The 19,720-nt window shown below is 48.7% G+C and overlaps 1 protein-coding gene across 1 annotated transcript in view; it reads right to left on the reverse strand.

The window, feature by feature from the left end:
- Fhad1 (forkhead associated phosphopeptide binding domain 1) overlaps positions 1-19,720 on the reverse strand; it is a 124,136-nt gene that overhangs the window by 90,463 nt on the left and 13,953 nt on the right. The window contains 2 exon segments of the mRNA XM_028880667.2: positions 7,319-7,580; positions 18,264-18,470. Of these exon segments, the coding sequence (XP_028736500.1) occupies positions 7,319-7,580; positions 18,264-18,470 (469 nt within the window).

The following is a 19,720-nucleotide window of genomic DNA, read 5'->3' on the forward strand; positions in this document are numbered from 1 at the left end:
TGGACTCACAGACACGAGTCACCATGCTCAATGCTTTGAATATTATATATTATAAAAAATAATAAATATATTTATTATTTTTAACTATATGTAGGCATGTGTGTCTGCATGTGGGTATATGCCCTTGAGTGCAGGCTTCTGAGGAGGCCGGAGATATTGTATCCTCTGGAGCTGGAGTTATATATGGTTACAAGTCGCCTGATGTAGGTGCTGGGAACTGAACTCCAGTCCTCTGCGAGAGCAGCCAGTGCTGAGCACCCCCTGAGCCAACTCTTCAGCTCCCTAATGCTTTTTAAAATGAATGTTTGGGGCTGGAGAGATGGCTCAGCGGTTAAGGACACTATCTGCTTTTGCTGTGGACCAAGGTTCAATTCCCAGCCCCGACATGGCAGCTCAGAACCATTTCTAACTCTAGTTCCAGGGCGTCTGGTACCTTCTAACCCTCTTCTGGCCTCCTCAGACACAGCACTCACGTGTTACCCAGGCATACACCCTGGCAAAACATCCATGCACATCAAACCAAATCAATAAGTCGTTAGAAAGTTTTGAGCTGGGCAGTGGTGGTACACACCTTTAACCCCAGCACTTGGGAGACAGAGACAGGCAGAAGATCTCTGTGAGTTCAAGGCCAGCCTGTGAGTGAGTTCCAGGACAGCCCAGGCTACATAGTGAGACCTGTTGCTAGAGTTTTCCTGCCTTGCCCACAGTCAGGACAAATCTTTGTCACCCTCCAGTCCCACAGCCGCTCAGACCCAACCAAGTAAACACAGAGACTTATATTGCTTACAAACTGTATGGCCGTGGCAGGCTTCTTGCTAACTGTTCTTATATCTTAAAGTAACCCATTTCTAGAAATCTATACCTTGCCACGTGGCTCGTGGCTTACCAGCATCTTCACATGCTTCTTGTCAGGGTGGCGGCTGGCAGTCAGTCCTTCTACCTTCCTGTCCTTTAATTTCTCCTCTCTGTTAGTCCCGCCTATCCTTCCTCGAAACAAGGTACTACTGATTCTTGCCAAAACAAGTGTGGTTATGGTTTTATCAAAAGGCATCTTCTGAGGCCAGGACAATATTCCTGGCGTGTGCGCTTGACCTGCAGTATGGCGGGAATGAGGCCTCTGCAAATGGAACATTAAGCTGCATGGTGGATTTAGCCTTTGATAGTACAAAACAAAAAAAGAGGTTTCTGGGCTACACGCTGCTTGGATAAAAGCGTAGACCCACTATTTCTGAGACTTGATGGCTCCCAGAGCTGGCAGAAAATGTACTACCGCCATGTTGGGAAGCTGAAGGGGGCGGAGCCAGCAGCCACAGAGCTGTTTCAGGCTTAGAAGGCTGCAGTTTAAAGCAATAAGTTTGCAATAAGATTGATTCAGATGAAACAGTTTATAATGCATGTAAAAATGTACGTAGGCTTAAAAGAAAAAAAATACCGTTATATAAACAATAGTATCTAAAAATAAAGTGTTTAAAAAAACAGTACAGGTAATAAGCCACATAAAGATGGCTACCACACAGAGAATCTGGATTATGTTCTCTTTGATATTCATAACTGAAGAAAAATATTTGATTGCAAAAGCTGTTGAGTTATGCCAAAATGTATATTTTAAAGGTACCTTGACTTCAAAATTTAGATGTAAGGATATGTTGCTTTGGAAAAGAGGCTCTGTTTTTGTCTCTACAGAAAGCCAGAGGCTATGGATTTGTTCCAGATTAAGATACATCAGGTTTGACCAGCCAAGACCCCCTGAAAGGTCTCCGATGACACCATGGCCCAGATGATCCAACATCCAGAATCGTTTCAAGGCAACTGGCTCAGACGATACAGTCTCACGGACTACTCCATGAACCTAAAATTTTCTTTGTATCCCCATAAGATACTGCGCCCCCCTCCAGCAGGAAGTAGTAAGAGAAGCTACGCCCAAATTCCCAAATATACCAAGCTGGCTTTGGAGATGTGTAAAAGTTAAAACCTTCCTTTTTAAAAAAAGAAAAGGGGAAGTGCTGTGGGATGTTCTGTATGTCCTGTGGGAGCCCTTCTTGGGTTCTTTGTGGCGTTACCCAGCAGGTCCGCATAGAGGATGATTAGGACCATGGGCCTGAGTGCAGGTGTCTGAGATGGTCTGCACTTGGCTGTGCTGGGGGATGGTCTGTATGTCAAGTTGTTCTGATTGATCAATAAATAAAACCTGATCGGCTGTGGCTAGGCAGGAAGGATAGGCGGGACTAACAGAGAGGAGAAATAAAAGGACAGGAAGGCAGAAGGACTGACTGCCAGATGCCGCCATGACCAGCAGCATGTGAAGATGCTGGTAGGCCACCAGCCATGTGGCAAGGTATAGATTTATGGAAATGGACTAATTTAAGCTATAAGCACAGTTAGCAAGAAGCCTGCCACGGCCATACAGTTTGTAAGCAATATAAGTCTCTGTGTTTACTTGGTTGGGTCTGAGCGGCTGTGGGACTGGCGGGTGACAAAGATTTGTCCTGACTGTGGGCAAGGCGGAAAACTCTAGCAACAGAGACACTTTCTCAAAAACAAACAAACCAGCAAACTTTTAAAAATAAAATTTTACTGGAATGTGGCTGGAATCATTCACTTTTGGTCCATCTATAGCTGCTGCTTTTTGCTCTACAAGGGCAAAGAAGAATAGTTTCAATATGAGCCATGTGGCCAGTGAGTCTAAACTATTTGCTATTGGCTTCTGTGGCTCTGTAATATAGTCAGTATATACTGCGTCTCAGGTGAGCCTGTAATCCCAGCTACCCACGAAGAGGCTGAGACATTGCAAAGGAAAAATGAGGTTTCTCCAGTGGAGTCTCAGTGGGTATACAAACCACACCTGGGGGCAGGCTGTGCCCAGCGGTAGATTGTACCAGGCTTTTTCTTTTGGGCCACCGACCGGCTCCCAAATCATGACAGGGAGACTTAATATTGATTATGAGTGCTTGGCCTTATCTTATGCTTGTTTCTTGCTAGCTCTTAAAACTTAACCCGTTTCTCTTCATCTACATTTTTGCCTTGGGGCTTTTTACCTTTTCTTTCTGTATGTCTTACTTTTCCTGCTTCTTCCCTGTTTGTCTGTCTGTCTGTCTGGTGACTGCCTGTCTGGCTAATCCCGGGTGTCTCCCTCTCTTTCTCTCTTGTTCTCTGCATTCATCTTCTCTTTCCTAGCCTAGATTTCTCCTCCTATTTATTCTCTCTGCCTGCCAGCCCTTCCTATCCTCTCTCCTGCCTAGCTGTTGGCCATTTATTAGACCAGTCAGGTGCCTTAGGCAGACAAGGTAAAACAAATCTTTACATAATTAAACAAATGCAGCATAAACAAATGTAATACATGTCTACATCATTAACCAAGGCAGCAGAAACAAGTGTAACATGCTGTGGGATGTTCTGTTTGGCAAATGTGTTGCTCTGATTTGTCAATAAATAAAACAATGATTGGCCAATGGCTAAGTAGGAAGTATAGGTGGGACTAACAGAGAGGAGAGTTGAGAGAACAGGAAGGCAGAAGGAGTCACTGCCAGCTGCCACCATGACAAGCAGCATGTGAAGATCCTGGTAAGCCACGAACTACGTGGCAAGGTATAGATTTATGGAAATGGATTAATTTAAGCTATAAGAACAGTTAGCAAGAAGCCTGCCACGGCCATACAGTTTGTAAGCAATATAAGTCTCTGTGTTTACTTGGTTGGGTCTGAGTGGCTGTGGGACTGGCGGGCGACAGAGATTTGTCCTGACTGTGGGCCAGGCAGGAAAACTCTAGCTACAGTAACACACCTTTGCCTAGTTAAAAAAGTATTCCACAACAATGGATGACCAACACAAAACCAGCTCAGTGGTGGTTTTGGAGGATATTTGTCTCACAGTGCTTTGTTTGGTTATTTTTTTCTTTTTCTTTTAACCTTACAGGTCTTTTGGTTATATTTTATGGTTTCCAGCTTTGTTTTCATGGCTTTCCTGTGTGTGCAAATGTGTGTCTGTCAGCATCTGCATCTGTTTTTATGATTGTCACTTGGCCCCGCCTCCTCCCCTCTTTGTTTTGTCCAATTCTGGTTTGTTTTTATTTGATCTAATATTATTATTATTTTAGATGCCTGTTTGTACTCTAATGAGAGAGAGAAAGAGAAAGAAAGGGTGTGGATTTTGGTGGATGGAGAAATGAGAAGGATCTGGGAGGAGCTGGGGGAGGGGAAACCATAATCAGAATGCACTCTATGGGAAAAAAATTTTTTTTAAGTAAAAATTTAAAATGCCATCTATCTGCCTGCCTGCTTGTCTGTCTGTCTATCTATCTATCTATCTACCTACCTATTTATCTATCTATCTATCTATCTGAGAGAGATCACATATCTATCTATCTATCTATCTATCTATCTACAGAGAGAGAGAGAGAGAGAGAGACAGAGACAGAGAGACAGAGATCACAAATTCAAAGTTAGCCTGGGCTACACAGCAAGTTCAAAGCCAGTCTAGGTAATTTAGTGAGACCTTGTCTCAAATGTAAGACAGTAAAATTGGTCTGGGGCTCGGCTTCAGTGCCAGAGCACCTGACCAGCTGCATAAGGTCCTGGGTCCGAGTCCCAGCTCCTCAACAGCCACTGAGCCAACTGTGTCAAGTGAGCGCCCTGACTGCTGTACCTTCTTGCTGAGTTGAACTCCGCTCCTCTGCAAACAGAAGCCAAATAACCCTCTCTTCCCGAATTTCTTCGGTCACTGGAGAACAGCGACAGAGAAATAACTAACACATGTGGGAAGGAGTCTTGCCCACAACCATGTGGCAGGGTCACATTGGAGGCAGACTCGCCAGCCCTGATGAAGCCACAACTTCTACCTCATGAGCTATGCTGAGCCACAGCCACGGGGTTGAGCAACTCCCAATCCCTGACCTACAGAGGCCATCACACACAAGTTCTTCATTCACTGTGTGTGTGTGTGTGTGTGTATGTGTGTGTGTGTGTGTATGTGTGTGTGTCTCGGGCGGTTGGGTTTGGGGACAATTTGTTACATCACAGTTAATGACTGATACACATTGTATGTGTGACCTCTATATTAAAAGACAAGATCTATTGAACTAGTTTATGGTGTACATGCTAAAAACACTTAGGGGGAATACGTAGACATGTGCAATGTGCTTTGAAATGCATAAGATAGTAAGTTGGTTCAGTTAATGAAGGACGGGACAAATAGATTTAAAATAAATAATAAAGGGCTGGAGAGATGGCTCAGCAGTTAAGAGCACTGGTTGCTCTTCCAGAGGATCTGAATTCCTGTGGCAGTTCACAATGGTCTGTAACTTCAGTCCCAGGGCCCCTGACACCCTCTTCTGGCCTCCATGGGCACTGCATGCATGTGGTGCACAGACTTACATGCAGGAAAAACACCCAGACATATAAAATAAATCAATATAAAATAAAATGCAGACCTAAACAGAGCGTTACAGATAGAATTAGGTGAAAACTCTCTGCGAAATTCTTTCTGTTGTTAGCACTCAGGGTGGAGCCCAGGGCCTCGCACAGGAGGCAGACCTTCATCCCCTGAACTGTACACCCAGTTTATTTGGAGGCAGGATCCTGCTAAGTTACCCAGAGTGGCCTTGAACCCTTGTAGCTCAAGCAGACACTGAACCTGTGATCATCTTGCCTATGCCTTCCAAGTAGGACCCACTCCGTATGTTTGAGTCCAAATGTTGGGGGATGACGGGCAGCTTCCAGAACCTGGGTGACTCATTTGATGATGGTGATGATGAGGGTGACGTCCATCCTAGAGTCCATTGGCTTACTCCCCAGTCCCAACATTTCACAGTGGTAATTATAATTTTAGATGGAGAAGGGTAACTAGGCGAAAGGTCATGATCAAAGTCAGGAGCAGAAGTGGAGAGCAAGAAAATGGGCTGTGGAGCTGAGGCAGGGAGGGCAAAGAATGAAACCTTGACCAAGCCACCCTGGAGGAAGCCTGGGGACCGATCTGCTCTGTTGCTAGGACCGTGGCCAAGAGGACAGGAATGGACAGCATGTCCTATCCCAAGCACCCTGAAACTTTTGAGAAGGGGTTGGGATAAGAGTGGGGTAGTGTCCTACTCTTACCCCAAGGCTGTGTGATTCCGACACTGCAGAGCTGTGAGGGGGTAGTCATGGAGATGAGCGATAACATTATAGAAAATGTTACATTAGCCTACAGCGGATGTAGCTACCCTCTGGGGAAAGCACTTTCTTTAAACTTCACTTTCTTCTCACCTGCACTGCAGTGACACATTTTCAACTTACCAGGGCAATCGGGGTTTCTGCTGCCAACACTCCTGCTCATCTACGGCAAAGGGAATCAGGTAGATCCCCCTAAACTCTGCATCAGTGAGCTGCACAGGGGACAGCAGTGTGGACTGGGGCTCTGGGGCCGTCTGGGAGGCAAACAGGACCTTGGAGGAGGATCCAGATGTTCCAAGAGCACAGCTGGATCCTAACTGTTTTCTTATGTAGGAACCCACTATGTAGACCAGACTGGCCTTGAACTCACAGAGATCTGTCTGGTTTTGCATCCTGAGTTGTGATTAGAGGTGTGCACCACCATGCCCAGCTTGATTTATTTAAGAAGGTTCTCATGTAGCTCAGGCTAGCCTTGATGCACCATGTAACCTAGGATGGCCTTAATCTCCTGACCCTCTCTCTCTCTATAAGCTACCATGCCCAGTTTTGTGCAATGCAAGACTTCAAGGCCTTCATGAATACTAGGCAAGCACTCTGCTGATTCCATCCCCAGCCTTCCCTCTTTATTTGAGTAATGGTGTTTTTTTAATATTGTATTTATTTATTTTAAAGATTTATTTATCTATTACGTATACAGTGTTCTGCCTGCAGGCCAGAAGAGGGCACCAGATCTCATTATAGAAGGTTGTGAGCCACCATGTGGTTGCTAGGAATTGAACTGAGGACCTCTGGAAGAGCAGCCAGTGATCTTAACCGCTGAGCCATCTCGCCAGCCCCCGCCCCATCTCATTTATTTTTAACTCTGTGTGCACATGTGTGTGCATCTGCATGTACACGTGCTTGTGCCCTGTAGCATGTGTGAGGAGGTCAGAGGACAACTTGCATGAGTTAGCTCTCTCCTTCTACCTTGTGGGTTCTGGGAATCAAATTCAGGTCGTCAGACTTGGTGGCTGGCAGGCCCCTTTACCTACCCGGCACTTTTGCCTGCCTACCATTATGCTTTTTACCACCAATCATAGTCCGGTTTTAGAGTCAGAGAAAAGTGAGAAACAAGGCCAATCTGTATTCATGGCTTTGTCCTTGCCAGAAGCCATCCCCCAGAGCCCGGTACATACCTTGCTTGATGACAGGGGATTTGGGGTCCATCATAAAGGAAAACATCTTCCCGCTGGCACTCATGGGCCGCTGGTGAGGGCCAGGCGGGGCCATGGTGGGCCTGGGGCAACCCTGTGACCAACTTCTATGCACTGTTGTTGGCGGGATGCCCTGGTGGAAGGGCATGTGGGGTGGCGAGGATGACTGGTGTGGTTGCTGTGTGGGCAGAGGTGGCTGCGGCCTTGGCCAAGGTGCTGGACCCCTCATCCACGGGCAGGAGACCTGTAGGGCAGACAAGAGACTCAGAGGAAGTGGCATTCAGGTACAGCATGACTTGTCCTATGACCCAGCTGGCGAGTCACTCCCTCCAGGAAACCTTCTTGCATGCTCCTCAAGTTCAGGACAGTGACCTAGCCGTGGAAGCCTAGGTCGCCATCATATTCTGCCAAGAGATCCCCATGTATTGGTTCATTTAATGCATTGATGTCAAGGACGCTGAGGCCAGGCAAGATCATGTTGTAAAAATATGATGCGAGAATCCAGCTGCTGCTCAGGCCTCAACACATGCAGGGCTCCGTCTTCTCACGGACACTGACAGACACCTAACAGACTCGCAGGGGCCAAGGTCTGTCACGCGGAAGTGAGTTTACATCAAAGGGGTACATACACCCTGCTTCCATCTCTTCCCTGCCTCCTGCCTGGGAACCAGAGAGCCTGGCTGCAGGCGTGTGCTGTGAAACTTCCCAACTTCAGGAATGTGTAAAAAGAGACTTCGTTTTTGCCATGTGGGCTTGATTCCTCTCTTCGGAGTCCCCACCATGCTGTCAGCCTGGTTCTGGGGCCTGAACTCTCCTTAGAGTCCATGTCATCCTGTTGTGTCTCTGACTGTCCGCGGTGTTAGTAAACTATTCGAATACACACCATACCTGCAACGATCCATCTCAGTGCCCTCCCCTCTCCCAAGCCATTGATACAGCACCGAATTGATGGGACGTCAGCCTTCAGGGACTAGGACCTCTCTCCTTCTCACTCACCCCTGTATCTGTAGCACCTACGATGGATACCAGGTATGCCATGTCGGGTGTAAACAGGGGCATGAAAGGAAGGGTGAGCAGGCCACTGAGAGTCAGGTCAGCTCCAAGGACCCCCCGACCCAGACAATTCTTCCATCCACATTGTGGTCCCTCTATAGGTCCCAAGGCTGAGAACTCAGGGGTTGGTGTGGGGCGCTGCCTCATCCACCTTCATCCTCAACTTCCCGAACACCTGGTTCCGGCAGGTGCTTTATAGACACCTCAGATCCGGGACCCGATGAAGGTGTCTATGGTTGCTTCAGTGGAAATGCTGGCAAGAGCCTTCCCCCAGGAGAGACGCCAGGATCTGTCCTCTCAGGAGAGTCCACGTAGTGTGGGGCTGACGCAGAACTTGTAATGAGGCTTCTCCCCCGTGCCTTGTCATTCGATGATGACGGCAACAGGGCTGTGGTCTGCTGCTCTGGGCTCACCTATTCCCACAGCAGCAGCCCTTGGATGAATCACCCAGGCTCAGGGAACATTAGTTAGGGCTCCGGATCTCACGGCCTCTCTGTCTCTGTCTGTCTCTGTCTCTGTCTCTCTCTCATCCTGTCTCTCTCTGCCTGTCTATCATTCACCTCCTTCCCTCTGTGTTCTCTGTCTTTCTCTCTGTCTATTTTCTCTCTCTCCTCCCTCTCTTTCCTCCCCCCTCTCTCTGTCTCTCTCCTCTCCCTGGGAATGAATGCCCAGCACACATTCCGAACGCCAGGCTCTGCTGAGAGCTTTGCGGCCCCAGTATTTCCAAGGCCGTCATTTCTCTTTTTGAGCAGTAGCCCCTGAGGACCAGAAAGCCACTTCTAAACTGGAGCTTGATGAGATCTCTTCTGCCACGTCTCCATCAAAGGAAGGCTGTCTGTCCCCTGCTCAGGGGTCTGACTCGGTGTGAAGCAGGTCAAGGACCCTGGGCATCCTAGAATACTCTTAGAGCCAGTGAGGAGAAAAGTGTCCAGGGAAACCGAGTTGCCTAGGAATGCTATCGCACTGACCCACTTTGAGTCTGTTTTCAGGAAGGACACGTGGCTGAGTTCTGTTCCTGGCTGGGCCCTTTAGCCTCAGTTTTTTTCTAGACTGTTCTAACTGGATTAATAGATGCTTACTGAACATGTGGCCTGAATGCATCTCAGGCGAACCAACTTCGAGAGTACTGAGTGATGAGGAACATCACCTCCCAGGCCACAGGCAGGACCCATTCTCCATCTCTGGGTCCGGGTGGTTCTGGGCAATCTCTCCCTATTTTGTGGGAAGGACTAAGTAACCAGACAGTCACATCTCCTGATTTGACTAGAAGGATTGGTTCAAGGAGCATGTGATCCAAGCAGAGCCGAGTAGACTAGGCTGGGCCCTAGGGTCTTCTGCTATGGCTAACTTTTCAGGCTTGAGAGCACAGTAACTCTGAGAGAGGAGAGGGGAAGTGGGACTCTTAAGAACTGTAAACAAACCAACCTCGGAGGACATGACAGGGGTGTGGTGGAGCACGCTTGTAACCTCAGAACTGGGAGGCAGGAAGAGCATGAATTTGAGGGCTATGTGCACAGAAATCCTCTCTCAAAGCATGCACAAAATTTACCCCATCTTAAGCATTTTGAAAAGCATCCTGTGAGTAGTGTTACAGCATTCAGGTTGCTGTGTCTTACAAACCCGAGGTCCTCTTCTCACTCATCAGCTCCCTTTCCTGCCTCTTTCTTTTTTCTTTCTCTTTGGACCTGACTGCTCTGGGTACCTCACAGATACTGAGTCCCTTCCCCACTCAATCACGGGCTGATGTAAATGCTTTTAAAAAAAGATTTAAAAAATGATGTGTATATGTCTGTGTATGTGACTCAGGTGCCCATGGCAGTCAGAGGCATTGGGCGTCCCAGAGTAGTAGTGACGGTCGTGGGCACCGATGTGGGTCCTGGGGACTTAACCAGGGTCCTCTGAGGGAGCAGCACATACTCTTCACTGCTGGGCCATCTCCCCAGCCCCGAGCTCAGTCATGTTATGATTGGCTATTCCTCTTAGCACATTGTCCTCAAGAGTTAAAGCATTGCAGCAGGTGTCTGTGGTGGAGTCAGATGGGGTGCTCTGTGTTCCATGTTGTAAGACCCCAGAAAGGACCTTCTCCCCACCCACATTCTAAGCAGCCAGCGTGCACACTGCTGAGGGCTTGTCTCCTCCCAGTCAGCTTTTAATCTAGATGAGACCTGGATGGCACCTCAGAAGGGATGTGAGGCTGAGTGGCCTTAGGATTATGTACCCCCCAAATTTCAGGGAGATAGAGAGGACGATGAGGGGAAGTACCAGCATGAGAGGAGAGATGCCCAACACCACAGATCTCAAAGACTTAGCTTGCACTCGACCCTGACTACACTTTGGGATGGTTGACAGTCTTTGTTCTTTTTAAAAAGTGTGTGTGTGTGTGTGTGTGTGTGTGTGTGTGTGTGTGTGTGTGAGAGAGAGAGAGAGAGAGAGAGAGAGAGAGAGAGAGAGAGAGAGAGTTTTCCTGTGTGAATGTGCATGGAGGTCAGAGGTTATCTTCCTCAATTGCGTCTCCATCTTATTTTTTTTGAGACAGGGTTTCATACTAAACCTTGCTCTTTTGGCTGTACAGATCCCCACAGCTCACTGGGCAGTCAGTCTAGTTGAAACAGTGAGCTCCAGGTGCAGGGAATGACCCTGTCTAAGGTCAAGAGTGATGGAGGAAGACACCCAATGTCAGCGTCTGGCCTCCACACATGAGTGAGTGCACCTGTACACACATGCATATACCACACCCACTCACACTCCGCCCCACCCCAAGACAGTGACAGATAAAGCATTAACAATGCAGAGGATACGTGTCATATCTGCAGCCACAACATGTTCTTCCAGGTGTGGAAGCTAGTATCCGATTCAGCAGAGCCGTCTATTAGGAGTTGGGGTTGTTGGTGGACATGTGAGGTCCCCCCCTTGTCACATCTTACTTCACTTCTGCATTACTTATAAACATAAGCACGGATCCCACCAAGAGTTAGGTTACAAACTCACTCATGTGTCAGTTGTCACCATGAGCTGGGGGAGGGATCTGAGTGTTCAGCCAAAAACCAATGGCGACATTTGTTGAGACTTGGTGCCATCCAGGAGTCACAATGGCAAGCATCTGTGTAACCACTGCTTGTAAGGGACACGCTGTTCAGTCTATCAGTAACTTCCGCGCTACCCATGCTGGCCTCACTTTCCCCCAGAGCTACTGATTAAACACTGACTGACAGACGCCCGGCTGAGCCCGGTGCCTGGCATCCTGCCTGGCACTCACTGATGGTGTCTGCTGGCCCAGTTGGACTCATACTTGGCCAAACAGAGTGGTGCAAGCAAGAGGGTTCTGGCTGATTCTGGGGCAGGGGCTGGGAGGCGACACGCTGAGCCCCTGCATCTTGCAATAGCAGAAAACAGGGACGCCCTGAGGGACGAAACAAAAGGAGCTGAGAAAACAGTGTAGGTGTGTTGCAGGGACAAGCACCCCACCCGAGAGAAACACCCATTGGCCAAGGCTAGACCAGTTTGAGTGCCAGAAAGACACAGGGGGCCTGAGGAGATGGCTCAGTTGGTAAAGGGCTTGCTGTGTGTAAACACAAGGGCCTAAGTTCAACCCTAACATCCACGTGAAAAGCCAGATGTGCTGGCTCACACCTGCAATCCTAGCACCGAGAAAGAAGGGTCCCTGGGACTCCTGCCCAGCCAGTCTAGTCCGCCCAGTGAGCTCCAGGCTAGGGAGACACCCTGTCTCAAAATAAGGGAGTCGGCATTCTAAGGATTAACACCAAAGATTGTCCTCTGGCTTCCACACACACCCACACATGTTCTGAAGCCACACACCCTCGCCATCAAAATAAAGGACAGCCAATTGTAAAGCAAAGTATAAAATAAATAGACACAAGCCTGTCCTGCTCTATAACAATTGAGTAAAATAACCAGCTGGGGGAGAGGAGGAGGCTTCCTTGCAGAGGAACTCAAGTAGGTGGAAACCTCTGAATAGGAATTCCCTGTGGGATGCTCCTCCGTAGGTCCACAGGTCCCCATGGAGGCTGAGCTATGACTAGTGACTTGCTACTTGCTTCTCAAGAGGAGAAACTGACTCCACCACAGAGAAAGCTGGCAGGCACTGTCCTCATCAGTGAGAAGGAGACACCATGGGATTCAGCAGACAACGGGTGCCCTTGAGAGAATTGGGCAACGAGGACATTTCATCTTGGTGGGTCAGGGCCTTAAAAGCCTTGACCCTGGTGCTTTCGGACTAGGGGACAGTCTCCAGGATGCCTGGCCAGGACTCCTCAGGACCACCAAGGAGAGACGAGAAAATAGCAAGGGGGTGTGGTGGCTGAATGCAGCATAGGTCCTGGCTGGGAAGTGGGCCCTGAGTGCAGTTATAGTAATGAAGCAGAGTGGGTCCTCTCTTTGTTCGGACAGTTACTGGTGATGGGGCAACTGGAAGCAGTGTCGTTAGAACTCCGATACCATGACAACCTTTCTGTAAATCCAAAACTATGTCGAAATAAGGCGTGTGTGTGTGTGTGTGTGTGTGTGTGTGTGTGTGTGCGTGTGTGTGTGTGTGTGTGTGTGTGTGTGTGTGTGTGTGTAGGCCAGAAGACAACTTTGGGTGTTGTTCCTCAGGACCCATCCACTTAGTTCTTTTTTTTCTTTTTTTTTTTTTTTTTTGAGACAGCCTCTCATTGGCCTGGATCTTGCAGAGGAGGCCAGGCTGTCTGGCTTGGGAGCCCCAGGGAATGACCCGTCTCCACTGCCTCAGAGCTGGAATGCAAACCTGTCACCCTGAGGATTCTGGGGATCAAATTCAGTTCTTCGTTTTGTTTTGACGGGATCACTCTACTCTCTATGTAGCCTTGGCTGGCCTAGAACTCCCTACGTAGACCAGGCTGGTTTCAGACTCACAGGCTACCCGCCTCGGCTTCTTGAGTGCTGGGATTTAAGGCGTGCACCACCACACAGGGCTGGGATTCAGCCTCCACGTTTGCAAAGCAAATACTTTATAACTGAGATAGACCCAGGTTGTTTTTTTTTTTTATCTTTAAGCTACAAGACAAAAAAAAAAATAAATAAATAAATAAATAAAAATAAAAAATAAAAATAAAGCACCAATTCTCCCTGCAATGGCGACCGTAGCTCACCTAAACGGAGGAGTCCTTGGGTCACTGGCAAAGGGCACTCCTTTGATTTTGTTCTCACAACTACACAACTCCAAGAGCTGGAGTTGTGACATGCAGGGAGAGACATGCAGGGAGGCAGAGGGTGGAGTACACCCCCCACCCCCCTACCCTCCTGCCAGCATGTGCTCCCCAGCAACAAATTGGCTGCCAGGTAGGCTGGACTCCAAAAGTGCAGATTCCACACTAGGCCAGCAGAGGGTGCTGTTTAGTACCTGGGCAAACAGCCTTCCTGGGGTGGGTCCATAATTTCAAATGGGGTAATAATTCTAAACTCCACCCCTCAAGGAAACATTATGGTGGGATTTGCAATCTGAGACATCAAGATTATACTTTGCATAAACCAGAGGTGCCAAATTTTATCTTTAAACTTTAGAGTTTAAAAAAGTGGACGACTGCCAGGCGGTGATGGCGCACACCTGTAATCCCAGTACTTGGGAGGCAGAGGCAGGTGGATCTCTGTGAACGATCCAGGGTATTTACCAGTTACCTCAATGGGGCTAGATTGTGATGTATGCAAATGTGCGCATTTGCATATGCATATCCCCAGTTGCTGTTTTAAAGAAACAGTGGAAAGAGTGTTCAAAGTCTGTTTTTCTTTTTCTCACTTCTCAGTTAGCGGAGTCAATTATTAACTGGCACGCCCTTGGCAAACAGCAGGGGTTCAGCATGCACGACACCCTCCTCTCTCTGCCTGCTTTTAAATTCTTCTGTGGAAAACTGAGTCAAGCAGGAGGAAGCCTGGCAGAGCATGGCCGGTGGAGGTTGGTGAACTCATAGCAAGGTAGGTGCTAAGTATTTTTTACTTTGCCCATGGATCAGGAAAGTAAACAAAGTCAGCACCCACGTGAACAGGCAAGACCTTGTCCCAATAAAAGAGTGGTTCTCAACCTTCCTAATGCTTCAGCCCTTTGACACAGTTCCTCATGCTGTGCTGACCCCAGATAAAACTATTTTCGTTGCTACATTATAACTGTAATTTTGCTACTGTTATGAATCATAATGTAAATGTCTGTGTTTTCCAATGGTTTTAGGTAACCCCTGTGAAAAGGTCGTTTGCCCCCCCCCACAGGCACACACACACACACACACACACACACACACACACACACGCATGAGCTTGAACACACACACAAATAAAAATAAAATAAAAATCTTTTTAAAAAACGAAATAGACAAATGTAGGCAGCAAAAGACAAGCCAAGGCCCAAGTGACGTGACGTGTGGAGATGCACCCACGTCCCTCAGCCAATGAGGAAAGGGAGGAGAGGGCTTATGCTGGGGTTTTTTAACTGTTCTCTGCACTCGGTCAGGTGTTGGCCATGCTGGCCTAATGTCCGGACCTGCAAAGTTGTAAAATATACTTCCTTGCTTTTAGGAGTCTGAGTCAGTGCTCTTATCATGGAGCGGGGAGGGGACACATTTCTCACGCTTGGAGACAGGAGTTTGATGACCTGTCCCCTCTGGTTAAGAGGACAGGATTTATCATTAAGCAAAACTGGGTCCAGCTTTTTGTCCTTTTTGTCTTGACAAGTGGTGAGTGTGTGACTGTGAGCTTCAGCTATTAGCGGTGACTACCTGCATGGCAAACACTGAATGAGAGACTGTCCATGAAGTGCCGGGTCCCCTTCCCGGTGTTCACCACTCCTTAACACTGGCCACCGGCACCACTGTCATTATCAACCAAGGAAGGAAGAGAACGACCAGGGTTGCCGGGACTGTAGCAGCGCTCTGGGCAGAAGCCGCGGCAGAGGAGGAAGCCTGTGACTCGAGGGTGTTTGCTTCCATCATAGAGGCGTCCCTCTCCATCCCGTGCCGTGCCGTGTCAGCCCTGGCAGCACAGGCTCCTGCAGGTTTGGGGGGAGTGGGGAGGGGGACGTGGTAGGGATGTGGTGAGGGCTGTGGCTTGAGCTCTCACATCACTAGAGCGCACCGGGTTCTGGCCAAGTCCTCCTAGACAGAGCCCGGGAGATCTGGCCATGACTGAGAGGAAACCTGGGGGCTTGGTGGGTAATGTGTTTGCTGCACGTAAGCTTGAGGAGCCCGGTTCATGTCCCCAGAACCCGTGTGAAGCCCGATGTGGTAGTGTGCATCTGTAATCCCAGCACTCCAAAGGTGAGTGAGACAGGGTGCGGAAACAGGATTTCCCGAAGTCCATGGGCCAGCTAGCCTGGTGTACACAGTGATGTAGAAGAGGTCCTGTCTCAAGCAAGTGGAAGGTGAGAAGCAACACCTGAAGTTGTCCTCTGACCTCTACCATGGTGTACACACACACACACACACACACACACACACACACACGCACGCACGCACGCACGCACGCACGCTGCACGCACGCATGCACATGGGGGGGCAGAAAGCTGGGAAAGCTGAGTCCTTGTAGGCCTTATCTATACCAGCATTGTGGGGGGGGCTTATGCATCTACAGAAATCCAAAAGGAGAAAAAAGAGCCCATGACTCACATGGATCTGCTTGGCAGAAATTAGAAACAGAAGCCCAGAAGGTTAACTACGGGCTGGGGGTGTGGTTCAGTTAGTGGAGCGCTTCTCTAGCATGAAGTCAGCCCTGGGTTGCGTCCCTAGCACCACATAAACCACGTGTGGTGGTGCACACCTGTAACCCCAGCACTTGACAAGTAGAGGAAAGAGGATCAGAAGTTGAAAGACATCCTTGGCTACATAATGAGTTCAAGGTCAGCCTGGGCATCAAATGTAAGACACAACAAACAGAAGGTCCCTCAAATGTCAGATGAGAGTCATGAGATGCTCTCACCATATCCCTCGGTCCTTTCTGTTTGTTTATTTTTGTAGCCCACAGGCCCGGGTCATCGGACAAACAGAAAGTGAATTCACTGAAAGTAGCCGAGCTACCTGGCCCGTCATTCATCCTGTGAAAGAGAACCTAGGATGCTGTGGAACAATCCTTCTGTACACTGTGAATATGTATTACTCTCATTGTAAAGAGCTGACTGGCCAACAGCCAGGCAGGAAAAGGTTAAGTGGGATTTGTGAACAAAAAGAGAGGGTGGGGTAGAAGAGGCAGAGTTGGCTAGGAGAAGCAGAGAGAGGCAAGATGAACAAGCCGTGCTGAAAAGAAGGTACCGCCACGTGGCAGGGCATAGATAAGAACTATGGGTTAATTTAAGTTGTGAGAGCCAGTTAGTAACAAGCCTAAGCTGTCAGCCGAGCATTTATAATTAATGTTAAGTCTCCGTGTGGTTAAATCTCTGCTTACACTAGGAGACACACCTCTAGTCTGTGAGGCGTTGTCTAGAGTACTTAAGTGAGGTGGGAAGACACACACTGAATGTGGCCGGCACCATCCCATGGACTGTGTAAAAAGTAGAAATCGAGCTGAGCACCAGCATTCACCTCTTTCTGCTTCCTGACCGTGGGTGCCATGTGCAGAGCTGCCTACACTCCTGTCACCCTCATGGACTGTGTAGCCTTGACCCGTGAGCCAAAATACCTGCTTGTGTCTTATGACAACAAGACAAGTAACTAACACACACCAGGCAGTTGCTTTTTACAGAGTCAGAGGCATAATGATGGTCTGAGTGACTGGGGGTGTGCGCATGGGGGAGGGGGCGTTAGTGTGTAAGAGGCATGGAGTTTCAGTTCCGCAAGCTGGTTCTATGATTGGACACAAAACAGAGAGAGTTGACATAAAGCAAGCAGGCTTACTCCCATGAATGTGGCTAAGATGGTAAATTCCATGTCAAATGTATTTTACCACAATTTTAGAAAAAATCAAAACGGACAATCAAAGGAGTCAGGAACGTCACAGGCTTCGCACGGGGACGTGGGAAGGAAGCATTTAGAAAGAGGACTGTGTGAAGGCTGACTCAGCATTTACTTGATTCTGTTGAGTCCACACAACAGCTAGGTGAAGTTCATATTGAGTAACCCACACCTGGCTGGAGCTGCTGATGGCAGCTGTCAGGCAAATGACCTCCACACCATGAGGAGGTCGGGGTGGTGACGTTCACTGCCTGTTGTGGTTGTAGCCATAATTTTACAGGAGTACTCACACATCAAAACCACCAATCCCACCCTCAAAGCACATGTAGTTCATTGTAGATCAAATTCACCATACTGGAGCGTGGTTTTTAGACAACAGTGGCGGACAGGGTAGATGGCTCAGTGGGTAAAGGTGCTTGCGGCCAAGCCCGATAACTGACAGCTCCCTGAGGACGGTGGCTGCGTGAGTTTTGAGTTCTCTTTCACTTGAAAAAAGATTATAATTTAGGATGTGACCTCAGACCCATTTCTGATCTGGCCAAAACAACACCTGGCACATGTCCATCACCTTCTTCGACATGGATTTATAGTTTATAGATATACCCTCTCAGTATCAGGTACCACAGAAAAGACTCTGTCCTATGGAGGATTCGTGTTGTTGGGTCAGAGAGAAGCGGCGGAGCTGAGCAGCCTGGAAGGGAGGCGCCCATCTCGGTGTTCTCAAAACCACCCAGCTGCTTCCAGCCTCTCCTGAACAGCTCATGTAATTCAAGGAAGTGCCCACCAGGAGGCGCTGACACCCCCCCCAAAAGGTACCAGAACTGGGCCTGGGTGGAGTCTCGTTGCTATGCTACCTGTGGTTGGCGTGGGGTTGCAGAGTGCTCCCCGTGACTGTACCTGAGACCAGGACTGCACGCATGCGCCAGCCCAGCGCCGCCTCCCCCCCCCTCCCACGCAGAGGGTGGGCTCACCTGGGGCGGGCTCTCAATGACCAGCTCGTAGGTCAGCCCCATGGAGCCAAACCGCAGAATGTCCCCAGGGATCAGCTTCACCGCCACGTTCTGGATGTGGCATTCGTTGACAAATGTGCCGTTGCGGGAGTTAAAGTCCTGAAGGACAAAGCTGCCCTCGGCCTCGTTGAATTCGATGAGCGCATGGTGGTTGTCGATGTCTGAGGACTGAGAGAGAGAAAAACAGTCAGGGCCAGGGAAATAAAAATCGCAACATTCTTGATACTTGCTGCTCATGGGTAGCCAGAAGGGGATGACATGGAGCCTCCTTGCTGGGTCCTCATCAGTCCTCATCTGTGTGTGCATGCGTGTGTACGTATGCGTGCATGTATGTACAGTTGTGCACGTGCGTGTGGAGGCTGAGATCAACACTGGGTGGTGTTGTGCTGTAGCTTACACCAAGGTAAAACTTCCTGGAGGGAAGGTACTTAAGACACAGATGTTAAAACAACAGAATGTTCATCTAAGGGGGTGGTTTTCAACCTTCCTAATGCTGTGACCCTCTAATACAGTTCCTCATGTTGTGGGGACCCCCAACCATAAAACTGTTCTTGTTGCTACTTCATAACTGTATTTGCTACTGTTATGAATTGGAATGCAAATATCTGTGTTTTCTGATGGTCTTATGTGAAAGGGTCATTTGACACACCCATGCCCAAAGAGGCTGTGACCCACAGGTTGAGAACCACTGTTCTAAGGAGCGGTGAAACAGTCCATCCTGCTGGGAAGCTCTTTAAGTTGGGGAAGTCAACAACTCAAAGGCATCATTCAGGAAGTTCCAGGAACTGAGCAGATGCACTAGGTCCCTCCCTCCCCAAGCTTATGTAAGCAGTAAGGCTTGCCGAGTACAGACAGACAAGTTGAGCTTCCCGGAAGAAGCAGAGATACCCAGAAAGGGTATCCAGAAAGGACATTGCAACCTGTTAAACTACCTGCAGGCTGTGCAGAGTGCTCCAGGTTCCCAGCTTTTGTGAGCCATCACCCATGCTGGGGTGGGCCTTGGTGATACAGCTGTCTTTGAGTCATTTCTGCTTCTGTAGTGACCCCTCACCCATATTCCTGTAAGTGACCCCAATAAAACTCACTGGTTCACCAAGTTGAACTTTGGTGGTGTCTGTATTTTGGTCTGTCGTTAGTTCCCTGTCTGAGGTGCGTAGACACTTGTTCAAGTCTCCCCAGGAACAGTGTCACACGGCAGGTATCCTCACCACGCCTTGCTTTAACTTTCCAGACAGCGTCTCTCACTGTATCATTGCGTTGGACAGACTGACTGGCAGCCACCTCATGGCTCCTCCCATCTACACATCCTGAGTCCTGGGCTTCCAGACAACCTGGCTTTTCATGTAGGAGCTGAGAATCTAAGCTCAGGCCCTTCCCTAGTTTGCTTCTATGTTGCTGAGATGAACCCTGACCAAAAA

The sequence above is a fragment of the Peromyscus leucopus genome, chromosome 2, assembly GCF_004664715.2.
Source record: "Peromyscus leucopus breed LL Stock chromosome 2, UCI_PerLeu_2.1, whole genome shotgun sequence".
In the NCBI taxonomy this organism is placed as follows: Eukaryota; Metazoa; Chordata; class Mammalia; order Rodentia; family Cricetidae; genus Peromyscus; species Peromyscus leucopus.